The following is a 21,206-nucleotide window of genomic DNA, read 5'->3' as shown; positions in this document are numbered from 1 at the left end:
GGTGTTGGTGTCGTGCCTGGCCATGCAGTCGTGGGTGAACAGGGAGTAGAGGAGGGGACTGAGCATGCACCCCTGAGGCCCCCCCCCCCGCTGTTGAGGATTAGCGTGGCAGATGTGGTGTTACCTACCCTTACCACCTGGGGGCAGCCTGTCGAAGTCCAGGATCCAGTTGCAGAGGGAGGTGTTTAGTCCCAGGGACCTTCGCTTAGTGATGAGCTTTGAGGGTACTATGGTGTTGAGCGCTGAACTGTAGTCACTGAGTAGCATTCTCACAAAGGTGTTCCTTTTGCCCAGGTGGGAAAGGGCAGTGTGGAGTGCAACCTCTGTGGATCTGTTTGTGCGGTATGCAAATTGGAGTGGGTTTAGGGTTTCTGGGATAATGGTGTTGATGTGAGCCATGACCAGCCTTTCAAAACACTTCGTGGCTATGGTTCGGTATTCATTTAGGCAGGTTACCTTGGTGTTCTGGGGCACAGGGACTGGTGGTCTGCTTGAAATATGTTGGTATTTCAGACGCGGTCAGGGAGAGGTTAAATGTCAGTGAAGACACTTGCCAGTTGGTCAGCGCATGCTCGGAGTACACGTCCCGGTAATCCGTCTGGCCCTGCGGCCTTGTGAATGTTGACATGTTTAAAGGTATTACTCACATCGGCTACGGAGAGCATGATCACAGTCGTCAAGGAACAGCTGATTGTCTCATGCATGCTTCAGTGTTGCTTGTCTCGAATCAAATGGTGTGGAACATAGCTTGGTCATGGGAAGAGTGTGGGTAGAATAGAATCTCTTCATATTGCTCAGGGTCATGTGATCACAGTAGTTTTCATGTCTCTCACTCACTCTCTCTCACTCTCTCTCACACACACAGAGGAACCTCCTCAGGAGAATGGGGTCATCCAGAGCACCCAGGGCCTGTACAGCTCCACCTCCCCTCCGGCTTCAGACGACGAGCCTTTCTCCACATACTTTGAGGAAAAGGTGCCCATTCCAGAGGATGTCACCCAGGTACTGAGGCCATGTGCCCTATGACCTCACAGGGATTATTAAAACAGAGCCCAGGACCTCACACAGATTATTAACACAGCCTAGAAAACCCCAGGGATTATTAACACAGAGCCTATGATCTCAGGGTCTATGACATCACAGTAAGTATTAACTCACAGAGGGTTATGACGTCAAGGTCTATGACCTCACACAGATGAACCCAGAGCCTATGGCATCACATGTGCAATTATGACCTTATAAAATAATGTACCAGTCAAAAGTTTGGACACACCTACTCATTCAAGGGTTTTTCTTTTATTTTTACTATTTTCTACATTAAGAATAATAGTGAAGACATCAGAACTATGAAATAACACATGGAATCATGTAGTAACCAAAACAGTGTTAATCAAAATATATTTTATAAATTAGATTATTTGAAGTAGCCACCCTTTGACTTGATGACAGCTTTGCACCCTCTTGGCATTCTCTCAACCAACTTCATGAGGAATGCTTTTCCAAAAGTCTTGAAGGAGTTCCCACATATGCTGAGCACTTGTTTGCTGCGGTTCCTTCATTCTGCGGTCCAACTTATCCCAAACATCAATCAAATCCAATTGTATTTGTCACATGCGCCGAATACAACAGGTGTAGTAGACTTTACAGTGGAATGCTTACTTTCAGGCCCTTAACCAACAATGCCATTTTAAGAAAATACCTAAAAAAATATTTAAAAAAGAGAAAAGAATAACAAATGATTAAAGAGCAGCAGTAAATAACAATAGCGGGGCTATATACATGGGGTACCGGTACAGAGTCAATGTGCGGAGGCACTGGTGTCGAGGTAGTATGTAGGTAAAGTGACTCTGCATAGATATAACAGAGTAGCAGCAGTGTTCCAGAGGGGGGAAGGTAATGCAAATACTCTGGGGAGCCATTTGATTAGCTGTTCAGGTGTCTTATGGCTTGGGGATAGAAGCTGTTTTAGAAGCCTCTTGGACCTAGACTTGGCACTCTGGTACGGCTTGCTGTAGCAGAGGGAACAGTCTATCACTAGGGTGGCTCGAGTCTTTGGCAATTGTTTGGGCCTTCCTCTGACACCGCCTGGTATATAGGTCCTGGTTTGCAGGAAGCTTGGCCCCGGTGATGTACTGGGACGTACGGACTATCTCTGTAGTGCCTTGCGGTCAGAGGCCGAGCAGTTTCCATACCAGGCAGTGACGCAACCAGTCAGGATGCTCTTGATGGTGCAGCTGTAAAACCTTTTGAGGATCTGAGGACCCATGCCAAATCTTTTTAGTTTCCTGAGGGGGAATATGTTGTCGTGCCCTCTCCTTGAAAGCGGCAGCTCTACCCTTTAAGCTCGAATGTTGAATGTAGTCCATGGCTTCTGGTTGGGGTATGTACATACCGTCACTGTGGGGACGACGTCCTCGATGCACTTATTGATCAAGCAAGTGACTGATGTGGTGTACTCCTTAATGCCATCGGAGAAATCCCGGAACATAGTCCAGTCTGTGCTAGCAAAACATTCCTGTCGTTTAATATCTGCTTCATCTGACCACTTTTTTTTTTTATAGACTGAATTACTGGTGCTTCCTGCTTTAATTTTGGTCAGATTTGCCAAATAGAGGGCAAGGGAGAGCTTTGTACACTTCTGTGTGTGGAGTAAAGGTGGTCTTGATTTTTTTTTCTCTGGTTGCATATGTAATATGCTGAAGAAATGAGGTAAAACTGATTTGTTTCCCTGCATTAAAGTCACTTGGAGTGCCGCCTCTGCATGAGGGTTTTCCAGTTTGCTTATGGCTGTATACAGCTCATTGAGTGCGGTTTCAGTGCCAGCATCGGTCTGTGGTGGTAAGAAAAACACAGGTCTTTTACCAGAGACTGCTGTTCTGTCCTGTCGATAGTGCCAGCTGTATGTTCTTAATGTCGTCGTTCAGCTACGACGGTGGGAACCACACACGCAGCGATTATCCGTTCACCTACTGAACCAAAAATCTCATATTTAGACTCCTCAGACCAAAGGATAGATTTCCACTGGTCTATTGTCCATTGCTTGTGTTTCTTGGCCCAAGCAAGTCTCTTCTTATTATTGGTGTCCTTTAGTAGTGGTTTCTTTGTTGCAATTTGACCATGAAGGCCTGATTCAATCAGTCTCCTCTGAACAGTTGATGTTGATGTCTGTTACTTGAACTCTGTGAAACATTTATTTGGGCTGCCATCTGAGTTGCTGTTAACTCTAATGAACTTATACTCTGCGGCAGAGGTAACTCTGGGTTTTCCTTTCCTGTTGCGGTCCTCATGAGAGCCAGTTTCATCATAGCGCTTGATGTTTTTTGCGACTGCACTTGGAAAAACTTTCAAAGTTCTTGAAATGTTCCGGGTTGACTGACCTTCATGTCTTAAAGTAATGATGGACTGTCGTTTCTCTTTGCTTGTTTGAGCTGTTCTTGCCATATGGACTTGGTATTTTACCAAATAGGGCTATGTTCTGTATACCCTCCTATCTTGTCACAACACAACTGATTGGCTGAAACGCATTAAGAAGCAATGAAATTCCACAAATTCTTTTAACAAAGCACACCTGTTATTTGAAATGCATTCCAGGTGACTACCTCATGAAGCTGGTTGAGAGAATGCCAAGTGTGCACAGCTGTCATCGTGGCAAAGGGTATATTGTATGTTTAGTTTAACACTTTTTTTTTTAGCTTACTACATGATTCCATGTTTTCATAGTTTTGATGTCTTTTCTATTATACAATGTAGAAAAATGTAAAAAATTAAGAAACCCTTGTTTGAGTAGTATGTCAACTTCTGACTGGTACTGTATATTACATCACAGTTGAGTCATAGAGCCTATGGCATCATCATGACATCACAGGGCCTATCTTCTAAGTGCGTATGACCACAAAGAGCATATTATGCTAATCTGATGACCTGAATAAAGTTATACACAAAGATATTAGTATAGAATAATTTAGAAATTATTACTTCAATGACTGGTAATACTTCATGCTAAGATTTATTTTCAGGCATTGATTGTAATATTTGCGATCCTCTCTTTTCAGATGTTCAGTTTCCGTAAACTCTGGGCCTTTACGGGACCTGGTTTCTTGATGAGCATCGCCTATCTTGACCCAGGGAACATCGAGTCCGACCTGCAGTCTGGAGCTAAAGCTGGCTTTAAGGTGAACACAAACCTTCATTCAAGGGACGGGTACCAAGTCAAATCAAATGTTATTCGTCATGTGCTTCGTAACCAATAGGTGTAGACTAACAGTGAAATGCTTACTTACGGGCCCTTCCTAACAATTCAGAGAAAGGAAAAATAGAGAAATAATAGATAAGTAATACACAATGAGTAACAATAACTTGGCTATATACATAGGGTACAAATACCGAGTTGATGTGCTGGCGTACGAGGTAATTGTGGTAGATACAGTGGGGCAAAAAAGTATTTAGTCAACCACCAATTGTGCAAGTTCTCCCACTTAAAAAGATGAGAGGCCTGTAATTTTCATCATAGGTACATTTCAACTATGACAGACAAAACGAGAAAAGAAAAATCCAGAAAATCACATTGTAGGATTTTTAATGAATTTATTTGCAAATTATGGTGGAAAATAAGTATTTGGTCAATAACAAAAGTTTCTCAATACTTTGTTATATACCCTTTGTTGGCAATGACAGAGGTCAAATGTTTTCTGTAAGTTCGTCTGTAAACTCGTCTTATGTGGCAGGGCTTGCAAACTATTAGACTACAAAGGGAAGCACAGCTGCGAGCTGCCCAGTGACACGCACCAGATGGGCTAAATCACTTCTATGCTCGCTTTGAGGCAAGCAACACTGAGGCATGCATGAGAGCATCATCTGTTCTGGACGACTGTTATCATGCTCTCTGTAGCCGACGTGAGTAAGACCTTTAAAAAGGTCAACATACACAAGACTGCGGGGCCAGACGGATTACCAGGACGTGTGCTCCGGGAATGTGCTGACCAACTGGCAGGTGACTTCACTGACATTTTCAACATGTCCCTGACTGAGTCTGTGATACCAACATGTTTCAAGCAGACCACCATAGTCCCTATGCCCAAGAACACAAAGGCAACCTGCCTAAATGGACTACCGACCCGTAGCACTCACATCTGTAGCCATGAAGTGCTTTGAAAGGTTGGTAATTGCTCACATCAACACCATTATCCCAGAAACCCTAGACCCATTCCTGTTTGCATACCGCCCAAACAGATCCACAGATAATTCAATCTCTATTGCACTCCACACTGCCCTTTCCCACCTGAACAAAAGGAACATTTATGTGACAATGCTATTCAGTGACTACAGCAATTGCTCGCACTCTGACCGCAAGGCACTACAGAGGGTACTGGGCCGTACACACTACATCACTGAGGCTAAGCTGCCTGCCATCCAGGACCTCTACACTCGGCGGTGTCAGAGGAAGGCCCTAAAAATTGTTAAAGACCCCAGCCACCCCAGTCATGGACTGTTCGCTCAACTACCGCATGGCAAGCGGTATTGGAGTGCCAAGTCTAGGTCCAAAAGGCTTCTTAACAGTTTTTACCCCTAAGCCGTAAAACTCCTGAACAGGTAATCAAATGGCTACCCGGACTAATTGCATTGTGTGCCCAACCCCTCTTTTTACGCTGCTGCTACTCCCTGTTTATCATATATGCATAGTCCCTTTAACTATACATTCATGTACATACTACTTCAGTTGGGCCGACCAACCAGTGCTCCCGCGCATTGGCTAACCGGGCCAGCTGCATTGTGTCCCACGACCCGCCAACTCCTCTTTTACGCTACTGCTGCTCTCTGTTCATCATATTTGCATAATCACTTTAACCATATCCACATGTACATACTACCTCAATCAGCCTGACTAACCGGTGTCTGTATGTATCCTCTACTTTTATAGCCTCGCTACTGTATAGAGGTAGACCGATTAATCGGAATGGCCGATTTAATTAGGGCCGATTTCAAATTTTCATAACAATCGGAAATCGGTATTTTTGGGCGCCGATTTTAACTTTTTATTTTTTTTATAAATACCTTTATTTAACTAGGCAAGTCAGTTAAGAACACATTCTTATTTTCAATGATGGCCTAGGAACGGTGGGTTAACTGCCTTGTTCAGGGGCAGAACGACAGATTTTCACCTTGTCAGCTCGGGGGATCCAATCTTGCAAACTTAGTTAACTAGTCCAACGCAATAACGGCCTGCCTCTCTCTCATTGCACTCCACAAGGAGACTGCCTGTTACACGAATGCAGTAAGCCAAGGTAAGTTGCTAGCTAGCATTAAACTTATCTTATCAAAAACAATCAATCATAATCACTAGTTAACTACACATGGTTGACGATATCACTAGATATTATCTAGCGTGTCCTGCGTTGCATATAATCTGACTGAGCATACAAGTATCTGACTGAGCGGTGGTAGGCAGAAGCAGGCGCGTAAACATTCATTCAAACAGCACGTTCGTGCATTTTGCCAGCAGCTCTTCGTTGTGCGTCAAGCATTGCACTTTTTATGACTTCAAGCCTATCAACTCCCGAGATGAGGCTCGTGTAACCGAAGTGAAATGGCTAGCTAGTTAGCGTGCGCTAATTGTCGTTGTGTTGCTGGTTCGAGCCCAGGGAGGAGCGAGGAGAGGGACGGAAGCTATACTGTTACACTGGCAATACTAAAGTGCCTATAAGAACATCCAATAGTCAAAGGTTAATGAAATACAAATGGTATAGAGGGAAATAGTCCTATAATTCCTATAATAACTACAACCTAAAACTTCTTACCTGGGAATATTGAAGACTCATGTTAAAAGGAACCACCAGCTTTCATACGTTCTCATGTTCTGAGTAAGGAACTCAAATGTTAGCTTTCTTACATAGCACATATTGCACTTTTACTTTCTTCTCCAACACTTTGTTTTTGCATTATTTAAACCAAATTGAACATGTTTCATTATTTACTTGAGGCTAAATTGATTTTATTTATGTATTATATTAAGTTAAAATAAGTGTTAATTCAGTATTGTTGTAGTTGTCATTATTACAAATAAAAACAATTAAAAATCGGCCGATTTAATCGGTATCTGCTTTTTTGGTCCTCCTATAATCGGTATCGGCGTTGAAAAATCATACTCGGTCGACCTCTACTACTGTATATAGCCTGTCTTTTTACTTATTTCTTTACCTATTGTTCACCTAATAGCTTTTTTTTTTTTTGCGCTATTGGTTAGAGCCTGTAAGTAAGCATTTCACTGTAAGGTTGTTTACCTGTTGTATTCGGCGCACGTGACAAACTTTGACTTTTGAATTAATCGGCCATGCCTAATGGCTGTTTGCGTTTTAAATAATGCAGCAGTAGCTCTGGCTTTTTTGTTTCACCTGCCGGTTGGAAGGTGGAGACTACGGTGTCCGAGGCGGAGGGACTGTTCCTGACCACTGCCGATGTGTGGTTGATTTTTCTGGTGCTTTATTGCAGTAGAAGCATCACTCAGTTGGGTGTTACACTGTCGACAATGGAGGATCAGCTACCTATGGAGGAGTGGCTACTATGAAGGAACTGGGAACTTTGGACAAAGGGATGGACCCTGATGAAGAGCTTCTGGCTTGACTGACACTGACTTTCTCCCTGGCTGTACTGTAGCATTGATGCTCCCTCGCAAGCCATAGAGTTTTCCAAACTGCCTCAACCCCATTCGTTTTCCATCTTTCATTTGTTGATTAAATGTTAACATAAGTTTCTAAACATTATTATTTATTTTTTTCCTTGATGATTTGCAATGTATCCACATGTGTGATCTATTGTGATTTTATTGTCAAATATAGCAGTCTTATGGCTTGGGGGTGGTAGAAGCTGTTCAGGGTCCTGTTGGTTCCAGACTTGGTGCATCGGTCAAGCTTGCTGTACGGTACCAGAGAGAACAGTCTGTCTTGGGTGGCTGGAATCTTTGACAGTTTTTAGAGCCTTCCTCACACCGCCTGGTATAGAGGTCCTGGATGGCAGGGAGCTCGGCCCCAGTGATGAACTGGGACATACGCACTACCCTCTGTAGGGCCTTGTGGTTGGCAAACTCCGTGGTGATGTAGCCAGTCAAGATGCTTTCAATGGTGCAACTATAGAGATTTCTGAACCATGCTCAAATTTGAAGACAAATAATTTACTCAAAGGCATAGTTCTATCTCTGGTTGGACAGTAATGTTTTATTCTATAAATCCGCATTTCCTATTACATCTGATCTTTTTGCTCTTGATTATGTTTAATTTACTCCAATGCTTCATCATCATTTTGTCCCCCACTCTCGCTCTCTTTCTCTCTCAGCTCCTGTGGGTGTTGTTGGGGGCCACCATCATCGGCCTCCTCCTGCAGAGACTGGCTGCGCGCCTGGGGGTTGTCACAGGGATGCACCTCGCAGAGGTCTGCAACCGCCAGTACCCCACTGTGAGTAACCCTCCCTTGCCCTACACCATATAGAAGGGTTTAAATTAATTGAATGTGATTGCTTTGTGTTATATCCAGTCTTGTTCTTCACTCCTCCATCCCCCCCTCACTCCCAGGTTCCTCGTATTATCCTGTGGCTGATGGTGGAGCTGGCCATCATCGGCTCAGACATGCAGGAGGTCATCGGCTGTGCCATCGCCTTCAACCTCCTCTCTATGGGCAGGTAGCTACAGTACCATCCGCCAGCGCCCAACCAAGCCACACTTTACTACACTACACAGAGTGCGTCCCAAATGACACCCTATTCCCTATATAGTGCCCCCTGTTCGAAAGTAATGCACTATAAAGGGTGACATTTGGGATGCTGACAAAGGCATACAACGGGTGGTCTAGAGGTCAATGTATTGGGGTCAAAATAACATTGTTGTTTGCTATCTACCAGGATTCCACTTTGGGGAGGTGTCCTCATCACCATCATTGACACCTTTGTGTTCCTTTTTCTAGATAAATATGGTGAGTTTCTTTGACACATTAAGATGTCTGTGATTTTTAAGTCCTTGGGCACAGGTGTGTGTATGCATTTCTGTCTGGGCGTGTTTCAAAATTATTTCTGACTTTTGTTTTTTAGGCTTGAGGAAACTTGAAGCCTTCTTTGGGTTTCTCATCACCATCATGGCTGTAAGCTTTGGATATGAGGTAAGAACAAGCTTTTCCCTGTGTTCATCTATAAAAAATACCCTTCTGTAAACCTGCCAGCTGGTTTTTATAGTATATAGCGCAGCTTTGATAGAATTTGGTAGGTTTTTTTTTCTGCATTTGTGTATATCTGACTGCCGTCTCTTGTGTGTGTGTGCCTGTAGTATGTGATGGTGCGTCCGGACCAGGGGGAGCTGCTGAAGGGGATGTTTCTGCCGTACTGTGAGAACTGTGATTCTGCCCAGATGGAGCAGGCTGTGGGCATCGTAGGAGCTGTCATCATGCCCCACAACATCTACCTACACTCTGCCCTCGTTAAGGTAGGTCTCTTGCATTACGACATAGTGAAAGTCTTTCACTCCTCTATAGTATGACATAGGAGTCAAAGACCTGCTTTATGACTTACTACAGAGTCAAAGATCTTCACTATGACATAGTAGAGGGTCGTCATTGACCTTTACTATGACATAAAATATTGGTAACGATTGAAACAATCATTTATACATTTTTTGGCCTTACAACCAGAAAGTACAATGTCACAAGAATTGTGATTTATATTTTAATTCATTAATTTTAATGATATTTTATTGTCTAGTCTCGGCAAATAGATCGTGGGAACAAGAAGGAGGTGAAGGAGGCCAACAAATACTACTTTATCGAGTCAACTATTGCTCTCTTCATCTCCTTCCTCATCAACGTCTTTGTTGTAGCAGTGTTTGCTGAGGCCTTCTACGACAAAACCAACATTGAGGTGGTGGGTATAATGACTAACCAGACCCAGCATGTCTCCTTGCCTCGGACTGTAGCAATCATTTAGAGATTGTTTATACATTAATATAGCATCAGTATGGCACCTCTAAACCAGTGACCTCCCTTGTTTGTGATGTGCTGCTGTTATTCTGTGTGTCACAGAATGCAAAATGCAATGCATCAGGCAGTCCTCACACAGACCTCTTCCCTCTGGACAACAGCACGCTACAGGTGGACATCTTCAAAGGGGTACATCTTTCAAGGATTAACGACAATCTATATAACCTGTGATATGAAATCACTTTGATACTGTATATACCTGCTATCTCAGTCAGTCATTTTGCCATGAAATGAACATTTGTTTGGTGTTGATAATATGAATAACCATGGGGGGAATTCCTACAATCTCCCACTCACTCTATACAGGGCGTGGTGCTGGGTTGTTTCTTTGGCCCTGCGGCCCTCTACATCTGGGCCATCGGGATCCTGGCTGCCGGACAGAGCTCCACCATGACAGGCACTTACTCTGGCCAGTTTGTCATGGAGGTGAGAACGTGCACAAGTACCCAACTACCGTGTTAGTTTGTGTATGTGAGAGTGCACATTGTATTGTTAACCTTTAAGTCAGTCCTTGTGTATGCGTGTGTTGATGTTTTGTATGTAAACACCTCAGTGTTTTGTCAGTAGGGATGTGTGTTTGTCTGTATGTTGACTATTTTCTCTCTTCCCCTGCCTCAGGGTTTCCTGAACCTGCGTTGGTCCCGTTTTGCCCGGGTGCTTCTCACCCGCTCCATCGCAATCTTCCCCACCCTGCTGGTGGCCATCTTTCAGGACGTACAGCACCTAACGGGCATGAACGACTTCCTCAACGTATTGCAGAGCATGCAGGTCAGAGAGAAGACATGACCAGAGCCCTATCAAAAGTAGTGCACAAAATGGGGACTAGGTTGCCATTTGTGATGCCGAAGGGGTCTGGGAACATGCAGAGAGAAGAGACAGGGCTTGCTGTTTGGGGTTTTAGGCTGTGTTTCTGTATAGCACTTGGACATCGGCTGATGTAAAAAGGGCTTTATAAATATATTTGATTGATTAGGGAGGAGGGTGCAGGACGGAGATAGTGAAGACTTGGGCTAGGGACTGCAGGTTAGAGAGAGGGGTATCAGCTACTCTGGGCTGGCTTGGGAGTCTTTGGGGGTGTTAAACTGATGCATGTATTAAAAGCTATTGAAGGGACAGAGACAGAATGTCATCAGTTCTTTCTGTCTCTCTTTGTTCCACAGCTGCCGTTTGCTCTGATCCCCATCCTGACCTTCACCAGTCTGACATCCATCATGGATGACTTTGCTAATGGACTGTGAGTCACCATAACCCTCAACCCATGTAACACTGAAGATTGCTTCTGTATTTGCACTGATAGACCAAAAAATGAATAAATGTGATGACGGGGGATGCATCTCAAATGGATCCTTATGTCCTACATAGTGCCATACCTAGTGCACTCTGTAGGGAATAGGGTGCCATTTGGGACTTAGTCAGATTTATTTCTGTATTTTCACTGATCGACCAACTAATTCATAAATGTGATGACAGTGACCCTTTATCATTGATGCCTAACTGTTTCGTCTGTGACTGTGCTCCTGAGGGTGTGGAAGATTGGCGGAGGGGTGGTCATCCTGGTGGTCTGTGCCATAAACATGTACTTTGTGGTGGTCTACGTGACTAGCCTGAACAGTGTGGCGCTCTACGTGCTGGTGGCCTTGCTCTGCATAGCCTACCTAAGCTTTGTGTGCTACCTGGTGAGTTACTGTAGTAGTCATTATAGCAGCATGGACTGGGTTGGATAAGCATACAACACTGTAGATCAATTCCCAAATAAAGAGGCTACCGTTCGATGTGGAATACTAGATACTGAATGCAGGGATATGGTTTGAAAAGATGGATTGTAAACTATTATAAGGAGTACAGTGATCCTCTTCTGACCTCCCCTCTCTGTGTGTCTACAGGCGTGGCAGTGTCTGATAGCCCTCGGTGTGTCCTGTCTGGACGTGTCCTGTCTGGGCAACAGGGTAAGCAACAACTGCCACGCTGTGTTCATTGAGGAACAGCCAGCGTATGACACCTAAAATGGAACAGGACATTGTTTTAAAGGACAAGACAGACCAAGACGAACGTTGGCTGTGCACAGCAGATCACCTGCTAGGTGTCGACAAACGTTGGAGATGTAGAATCGTTGGAAAATGAACAGAAAATGACGCACTCGCTGCACATAATGTTCTTGTTGGTCTGTCATGTCCTTCAGGCTTTGAGAGAGACGTACACCTTTTTATAGAGAGATCTTAAGACCTATCCCGATATCTCTAATCATGAGATCAACACTTCAGAGAACATTTTCCCTCCACTGTTCTAATGGTTTTATCGTGTTCTGTTGAGCTACTGGTATGTGGGGTTTATTATGTAAAACCCAATTACGACGACCCCCTGTCCCTTTTTAGAGTCCTCAGGGTTCAGTTATAGTTTATATCCTATCTCCTGTATTTTCATGCTCAAGCAGTGTGACATTCTTATGCTTTTCAATTGGAAAATTAAGTTTGAATTCTATTTCTCAAATTATTGCAGTCCTATTCCAGGTTAAGATGTGACAAGTTATGATCTGGCAAAAGGGCAATTCTTAACCTGCTGACATAATAAGCTGAAGTCTACAGTATTTGGCAGCTGCTATCGTTCTGTTTGGTAATTTACTTTTTCCGTTATTGTACCTCTGTGTGAAGACACCATTTATGATTATTTGGTCAAATGTAGAACTGAAGTATATCTCTCCTTGCTGTATTATTTAATTCATTTTAGATTTTTGTTCATTATAATTACAGTTCTCACCTTTTCAGCAAAAGAAACCATGGGAAGAGAACACTTTTAGTTTGGGTTGAGCATAATTAAAAAATTACCTCTTTTAGTCAGTATTTTCAACACATCTCTCCATTCAAACTGATTTTTTTCAGAGTGCATGTGTTTTGACTTCAAAACTGTTAATATAATCTGTACGTAAATTGGGGTTGTTCCCCACTAGAAGTGAGGCTTTGGAATGGACACGTATGTACAATTTGATGTGACTAGGAAGGACAAACTTTTTAAGTGTAATATCCTTGTTATGGGGAGTAATTAAAGAATTCTCGCATATCTTTTAATTGAGAGTTTTGCCAATTGTCTAACACTGTGGTAGACTTTTTGTAATGTGGTACTAATAACATGCCCCTTGCTACCTTTACTAAATTACGTATGTTATAACATACCACTTGAGGTTAGTTTTATCTTGAATGTTAGTTGTAATGTTTTTGATAAACATCAGATTGGAATTACAGGACTGTTAAAAGCATTCATGAGTAATTTCCTATAATGCCTCAATGCTTTTTCATAAGATTCTATGGTTGTTTTCATTCCAACAAATCCTTGGATAGATAACAAAAACCTATAATTCCAAGTGAGATCGAAGTCAAACGCTGAAATTCTATTTTAACAAGTTGATTGCCCTTAAAGGGATACTTCAGGATTTTGGCAATGAGGCCCTTTATCTACTTCCCCAGTCGGATGAACTTGTGGATACCATTTTTGTCTTTTGATACGGATGTTGCCACTTTGACGGAAGTTGCTAAATAGCATTAGCGCAATGACGAAGTCTAGTCATTGAGCTAATGCTAATCAGCATTGGCTCGCAAAACTAACTTCCTTCATACTGGACACAGACATAAAAATGGTATCCACAAGTTAATTTGACTGGGACATCGCTTTAAAGAAAAATTACATCCCAAAAACATATTTTGTTATTTGGTTCATTAGTCCACTGTTGACAAAGTCCCAAAATGTTTTGCTTGTCAGCAATATATTGTTTTAAGATTGAACATGCATATACAGAACTGGTTTCTTGCTGATGTTTAATGCAACATACCAATCTGTAAACTTAATTCATGCAGTTCTTACATGGTCAAGCTCAATCTATTTGACTAAGAATAATATTCAGCAGCTATAAAAGGTTAAGGATTTTACTATGTTTTTACCAAGGTTTTAAGATAACTCAAATGTAACTATCTGTAGTGTCACACCAGTGCATCTCTCTCTCTGTGTAATACAGGCAGGCAGACTCTCTTAGCAGTGCATTGTTCTGACTAGAGGTGTGTTTGAACCCAGCAGAACCAAGTGAAGCATACTGTAGATATAAGCTATACGACAGTGTCTGTCTCACTACTGAATAAAGCAACACCATGTATCAAAAATAAAAATCAAAACAAACATGGATATTTCTAGATGTCTTGTGTCTTGGTGTTCAATGAGAGGATTTAAGTTTTTTAACTTCCCCCCCCTCTTTAATGATAAATAGTTGGGTGTATACATTTGTCCTATTTCACACATGCACAAGTGTGTATTATACGCATGTGTGGATTGAGAGTGGTGTCAGATCCAGGGATCAGCCATTGACGGTGACCCTGGAGCACTTAATCTTAAGTGCCTTGCTCAAGGGCACAGACAGATGTTTTTTTTCCACCTAGTCGTTGCGGTGTTGACCTTTGGGTTACTGGTCTACCAATCTTAAACCGTGAAATGCTTACTTACAAGCCCTTCACCAACAGTGCAGTTCAAGAAGAGTTAAGAAAATATTTATCAAACTAAAGTAAAAAAGTAACACAATAACGAGGCTATATACAGGGGGTACCGAGTCAGTGTGCAGGGGTACAGGCTAGTTGAGGCCCGCTCATTCTTGGATTACCAGGATGTGTACTCAATCTGGCCCTGCGGCTTTGAATGTTGACCTGTTTAAAGGTCTTGCTCACATCGGCTACCGAAAGTGTTATCACACAGTCATCCAGAACAGCTGGTGCTCTTGTGCATGCTTCAGTGTTGCTGTCCTTGAAGCAAGCATAAAGGCATTTAGCTCACCGGGCAGATCGCATCCGAGTTTCCCTTTGTAGTCCATAGTTAAGCCCTGCCACATCTGACGAGCGTCAGAGCCGGTGAAGTAGGATTCAATCTTAATCCTGTATTGACACTTTGCCAATTTGATGGTTCGTCGGAGGGCATAGCGGGATTTATTTTAAGCGTCAGGATTAGTGCTCCTTGAAAGCGGCAGCTCTAGCCTTTAGCTCGATGCGGATGTTGGGATATGTACGTACGGTCACTGTGGGGACGACGTCATCGATGCGCGTATTGATGAAGCCGATGACTGAGGTGGTATACTCCTCAATGGTATTGGATGAATCCTGGAAAATATTCCAGTCTGTGCTAGAAAAACAGTCTTGAAAGCGTAGCATCCGTGTCATCTGACCACTTTTGTATTGAGTGAGTCACTGGCACTTCCTGCTTTAGTTTTTCCTTGTAAGCAGGAATCAGGAGGCATGCATGTCTACGTGTGGAGTAAATGTGTTCTTGAGTTTATTTAATTCAATAAAAAATCTCTGGTTGCATGTGACATGCTGGTAAAACTGATTTAAGTTTGCCTGCATTAAAGTATCTGGCCACTAGGAGCGCCACTTCTGAATGAGCATTTCCTTGTTTGCTTATGGCCTTGGATGAGTGCGGTCTTAGTGCCAGCATCAGTCTGTGGTGGTAAATAGATGGCTACGAATAATATAGATAGTGTGGTCTACGGCTTATCATAAGGCACTCTACCTCGAGACTTCTTTAATAGAAGACATTGCGCAACAGCTGTTTTTGACATGGCTTCTCTGTTCTGCCTGTGCATGGAAAATCCCGCCCGCTCTATATTTTTTATTTAACCAGGTAAGCCAGTTGAGAACAAGTTCTCATTTACAATTGCGACCTGGCCAAGATAAAGCAAAGAAGTGCGACACAGAGTTACACATGGAATAAACAAACGTACAGTCAATAACACAAAGTCTATATACAGGGTGTGCAAATGAAGTAAGATTAGGGAGGTAAGGCAATAAATAGGCCATAGTGGCGAAATAATTACAATTTAGCAAATCAACAGTGGAGTGATAAATGTGCAAGTAGAGATACTGGGGTGCAAAGGAGCAAAAAATAATACAATAAATAACTATATGGGGTTGAGGTAGTTGGATGGGTTATTTACAGATGGGCTATGTATGGTATGGTGCAATAATCTGATGCTTAAAGTTAGTGAGGGAGATATGACTCCAGCTTCAGCGATTTTTTTTTTTTTTTTTTTTTATTTTTATTTTTTTTGTATTTTATTTTTTAAATTTTTTTATTTTTATTTTTTATAAATTTTTTGCAATTCGTTCCAGTCATTGGCCGCAGAGAACTGGAAGGAAAGGCGGCCAAAGGGGGAATTGGCTTTCGGGGTGACCAGCGAAATATACCTGCTGGAGCGCGTGCTACGGGTGGGTACTGCTATGGTGACCAGTGAGCTGAGAAGGCGGGGCTTTACCTAGCAAAGACTAAAAAATGACTTGAAACCAGTGTGTTTGGCGACGAATATGAAGCAAGGGCCAGCCAACAAAAGCATACAGGTCGCAGTGGTGGGTAGTATATGGGGCTTTGGTGACGAAACGGATGGCACTGTGATAGACTGCATCCAATTTTCTGAGTAGAGTGTTGGAGACTATTTTGTAAATGACATCGCCGAAGTCAAGGATCGATAGGATAGTCAGTTTTACGAGGCTATGTTCGGCAGCACGAGTGAAGGATGCTTTGTTGCGAAAATAGGAAGCAGATTTCTAGATTTAATTGTGGATTGGAGATGCTTAATGTGAGTCTGGAAGGAGAGTTTACAGTCTAACCAGACACCAATGTATTTGTAGGTGTCCACACATTCTAGGTCCGAACCGTCCAGAGTAGTGATGCTAGGCGGGCGGGCAGGTGTGGGCAGCGATTGGTTGAAGAGCATGCATTTAGTTTTACTTGCATTTAAGAGCAGTTGGAGGCCACGGCAGAAGAGTTGTATGGCATTGAAGCTCATCTGGAGGTTAGTTAACAGTGTCCAAAGAAGGGCCAAAAGTATACAGAATGGTGTCGTCTGCGTAGAGGTGGATCAGAGAATCACCATCCGCAAAGCGACATCATTGATTTATACAGATGTCTATTGATGTATATATATTATGTCTCGTCGTTCAGCCATGGCTCTGTGAAACATAAGATATTACAGTTCTTAATGTCCCGTTGGTAGGATAAACGTAGGTCATTTTATTTTATTTTCCAATGATTGCATGTTAGCAAGTAGGACAGATGGCATTGAGAGTTTACTCGCTCACCCACGGATTCTCGAAGGACTTAAAAGGAAACAGCTTCTTGCAGTTCGTGGTGAGTAATTGCTGTTTTGATGTCCAGAAGTTATTTTCGGTCATAAGAGACGGTATCAGCAACATTTGTTGTACATAATTGGTTTAAAAAATAGTTTACTAACAAAATAGCACAATTTGGTTAGGAGCATGTAAAACGTCAGCCAACATCTTCAGTGCCATCTTAAATACCTGCTTTTCAGCAAAAAACTATTTCTCAAGCAAGAATTGTGCTAGGACTGTCTGGGAGTGGTCTGGTGCGGGGCAACCTGAAAACTGGCTGTTAACTAGTGGTTTGGAACTTTTTTATTTTTTATTAGGGGGTGGATAAGCTTTAATATTGCGGATAGATTGTTGCTTCCATCAGTAATTTTATTTTATAATAATTTCCAATTCCCCATATATTTTTTGGGTCACTTAGAAATGTCCTTGTTTTTGAAAGAAAAGCGCTTTTTTATTTTGTCCATTTTAAAATAACATCAAATTGATCCGAAATACAGTGTAGACATTTGTTAATGTTGTAAATTACTATTGAAGATGGAAACGGCTGATTTAAATAAAATAAAAATAGATTAATGGATTATCTACGTAGGCGTACAGAAGCCCATTATCAGCAACAATCACTCCTGTGTTTCAATGGCACGTTGTGTTAGCTAATCCAAGTTTCTAATTTTAAAAGGCAAATTGATCATTAGAACACCCTTTTGCAATTATGTTCGCACAGCTGAAAACTGTTTTACTGATTTAAAGAAGCAATAAAACTGGTCGTCTTAGACTAGTTGAGTATCTGGAGCATCAGCATTTGTGGGTTCGATTACAGGCTCAAAATGGCCAGAAACAAATAACTTTCTTCTGAAACTCGTCAGTCTATTCTTGTTCTGAGAAATGAAGGCTATTCAATGTGAGAAACTGAAGATCTCGTACAACGCTGTGTACTACTCCCTTCACAGAACAGTGCAAACTGGCACTAACCAGAATAAGAGTGGGAGGCCCCGGTGCACAACTGAGCAAGAGGACAAGTACATTAGTTTGAGAAACAGACTCCTTACAAGTCCTCAACTGGCTGCTTTATTAAATAGTACCCGCAAAACACCAGTCTCAACGTCAACAGTGAAGAGGCGACTCCGGGATTCTGGCCTCTGTCCAGTGTCTGTTCTTTTGCTCATCTTGATATTTTTTATTTTTTGGCCAGTCTGAGAGATGGCTTTTTCTTTGCAACTCTGCCTAGATTAGCTAACACAACATGCCATTGGAACACAGTAGTGATGGTTGCTGATAATGGGCCTAGGTAGATATTCCATCAAAAATGTGCAGTTTCCAGCTACAATAGTCCACACTGTATTTCTGATCAATTTGATGTTATTTTAATGGACAAAATATTTGCTTTTCTTTCAAAAACAAGAATTTCTAAGTGACCCTAAACTTTTTAATGGTAGTGTGTCTCTCTCTCTCTCTCTCCCCCCCCACAGTGGGGCATAAAAGTATTTAGTCAGCCACCAATTGTGCAAGTTTTCCCACTTAAAAAGATGAGGCCTGTAATTTTCATCATAGGTACACTTCAACTATGACAGACAAAATGAGAAAAAAAAATCCAGAAAACATTGTAGGATTTTTTATTAATTTATTTGCAAATTATGGTGGAAAATAAGTATTTGGTCAATAACAAAAGTTTCTCAATACTTTGTTATATACCCTTTGTTGGCAATGACAGAGGTCAAACGTTTTCTGTAAGTCTTCACAAGGTTTTCACACACTGTTGCTGGTATTTTGGCCCATTCCTCCATGCAGATCTCCTCTAGAGCAGTGACGTTTTGGGGCTGTTGCTGGGCAACACGGACTTTCAACTCCCTCCAAAAGATTTTCTATGGGGTTTTCTATGGGGTTGAGATCTGGAGACTGGCTAGGCCACACCAGGACCTTGAAATGCTTCTTACAAAGCCACTCCTTCGTTGCCCGGGCGGTGTGTTTGGGATTATTGTCATGCTGAAAGACCCAGCCACGTTTCATCTTCAATGCCCTTGCTGATGGAAGGAGGTTTTCACTCAATCTCACAACTAAATACTCTTTTGCCCCACTGTATATGTTTGTAAACGTACCATTAAAAAGTAACATGATGATTGTCTATATAGCTGCACCATGATATTTGCATTGCTACTAAGTAAACCTACAATTGGTACCCACTATTCGACCTGCTAAAAACCCTCATCCCGCGTTGGGTTGTCATCCTAATGACCGGCAGGCCCCCCCCCCCGGATCCCGGAGAGACCGGGACCCATCCTTCGAAAAGAGCACACAGTGCCACCCACAGATCAACCACCAAAAGCATTTCCATTGCCCTCACTTCGCTTTGTATTATGTCTACTAAACGGGATTTTAAAATATTTATCTTAATTTACATAATGAGCAATTCATATTTGTAGTAATGTAGGCAGATTATGCAAATGATTGTTATCTCTTACCACTATTGCAATTACAAAAGTTACATTTTGGCAAGCAATTATTATTTTAGGAAATAATTATTGTGATTCATCCTATATTGTCCCTAACATCTTTTACTCCCTCGCAACAGATCGAGACGCACACACACTCATACACACTTAGCCCCTTTCCCCCACAAACAACCATAGACTCAGATGCTCAACAGTTGCACCATCCCAGAGCCCAACTCAAGAAAGGTCTTGATTTGCCTCTCAGGTGGCGCAGTGGTCTAGGGCACTGCATCGCAGCGCTAGCTGTGCCACCAGAGACTCTGGGTTCGCGCCTAGGCTCTGTCGCAGCCGGGCAGTGGGGCGACGCACAATTGGCCTAGCGTCGTCCGGGTTAGGGAGGGTTTGGCCGGTAGGGATATCCTTGTCTCATCGCGCACCAGTGATTCCTGTGGCGGGCCGGGCGCAGTGCGCGCTAACCAAGGTAGCCGGTGTGCACGGTGTTTCCTCCGACACATTGGTGCGGCTGGCTTCCGGGTTGGAGGCGCGCTGTGTTAAGAAGCAGTGCGGCTTGGTTGGGTTGTGTTTCGGAGGACGCATGACTTTCGACCTTCGTCTCTCCCGAGCCCGTAAGGGAGTTGTAGCGATGAGACAAGATAGTAATTACTAACAATTGGATACAACGGAATTGGGGAGGAAAGGGGTAAAAAATTAAAAGGTCTTGATTTACAAATGCATATACAGTTGCAACTGTATGAGAAGGCCTGCAAAACTGAGCAAAAATTGGAAGATTTGATTAACCATCCTAGGTGATGGAGATCAGATATACTCCCTTCCCCTGAAACAGTCCGACCTTTGATTTTGCGCCACTAGGGCCACAATAATATGCCCCCTCTTTGAATGTCAGAGTGTGACCCTCCCCATGGAGGGGAGGCAGCTAGTGCTGCCAGTACTGCCAGGGTGGGGGCAATCCACACCGGAACTCTTTGTTATTGGTCTATTAATACATTTACCACATGGTGATCATGGAAAGCTGAAACTCCCACCCTAGTTCCCTAGCCTAGTTCAACGGGTATACAACATCAGAACCAAAAATATAAGCTTGTTTTACTCCAATGTCTGTATTTGGGTTAAGTTTTTTTACGCCCATTTCTGTTCACTTACAGTGCATTTGGAAAGTATTCAGACCACTTCCCTTTTTCAACATTTTGTTATTCTAAAATGTATTAAATAAATGTTTTTCCTCATCAATCTACACACAATAGTGGTCTGTAGCAACCACTACATAATAAAAGTCCTGATCCTATACTCCCACAGCTACGCATTGCACTGGGTTGACCACATTTTATGCTCCTGAACTTGTACTGTGATTTCACAATAATGAATACATACCACCAGGCACAATGAGCAAAAAGTGTTGTGTTGGTAAGCACATACTATGTTTTTGGTTGGTGTCAGTGTCTCAATTTGAGACTATAGATGACAATCCCAGTCGCAAAACTTGATAAAGTGCTTTGCTGCTTACAGTTCGTAGCCTATGCATAGTCAAAACACAACCGCTTAAGCATGCCAGTAATGATTATTGAGTTGATGAACGGGACGTCCCACATATCGAGTGCTTCTGACTTTGAGTAATAAGATA

The 21,206-nt window shown here is 42.6% G+C and overlaps 1 protein-coding gene across 10 annotated transcripts in view; it reads left to right on the top strand.

The window, feature by feature from the left end:
• The window catches only part of slc11a2 (solute carrier family 11 member 2), a 33,134-nt gene that overhangs the window by 7,366 nt on the left and 4,562 nt on the right, over positions 1-21,206 (top strand). For 5 of the 10 annotated variants that reach the window (XM_090239484.1, XM_090239483.1, XM_090239482.1 and 2 more), the window contains exons 3-16: positions 866-1,002; positions 4,053-4,172; positions 8,326-8,445; positions 8,562-8,668; positions 8,888-8,958; positions 9,074-9,141; positions 9,306-9,461; positions 9,737-9,895; positions 10,054-10,140; positions 10,318-10,437; positions 10,630-10,779; positions 11,172-11,245; positions 11,534-11,687; positions 11,895-14,178. In XM_090239484.1, coding sequence (XP_090095610.1) covers positions 866-1,002; positions 4,053-4,172; positions 8,326-8,445; positions 8,562-8,668; positions 8,888-8,958; positions 9,074-9,141; positions 9,306-9,461; positions 9,737-9,895; positions 10,054-10,140; positions 10,318-10,437; positions 10,630-10,779; positions 11,172-11,245; positions 11,534-11,687; positions 11,895-12,014 — 1,643 coding nt within the window. In that variant the 3' untranslated portion in view covers positions 12,015-14,178. 10 annotated transcript variants of the gene reach the window in all.

This window comes from Oncorhynchus mykiss, chromosome 7 (genome assembly GCF_057628025.1).
Source record: "Oncorhynchus mykiss isolate SJ-2025 chromosome 7, ASM5762802v1, whole genome shotgun sequence".
Taxonomy (NCBI): domain Eukaryota; kingdom Metazoa; phylum Chordata; class Actinopteri; order Salmoniformes; family Salmonidae; genus Oncorhynchus; species Oncorhynchus mykiss.
Note: the sequence above shows the minus strand (reverse complement) of the source record. Positions and strands in the feature narration are given on the sequence as shown.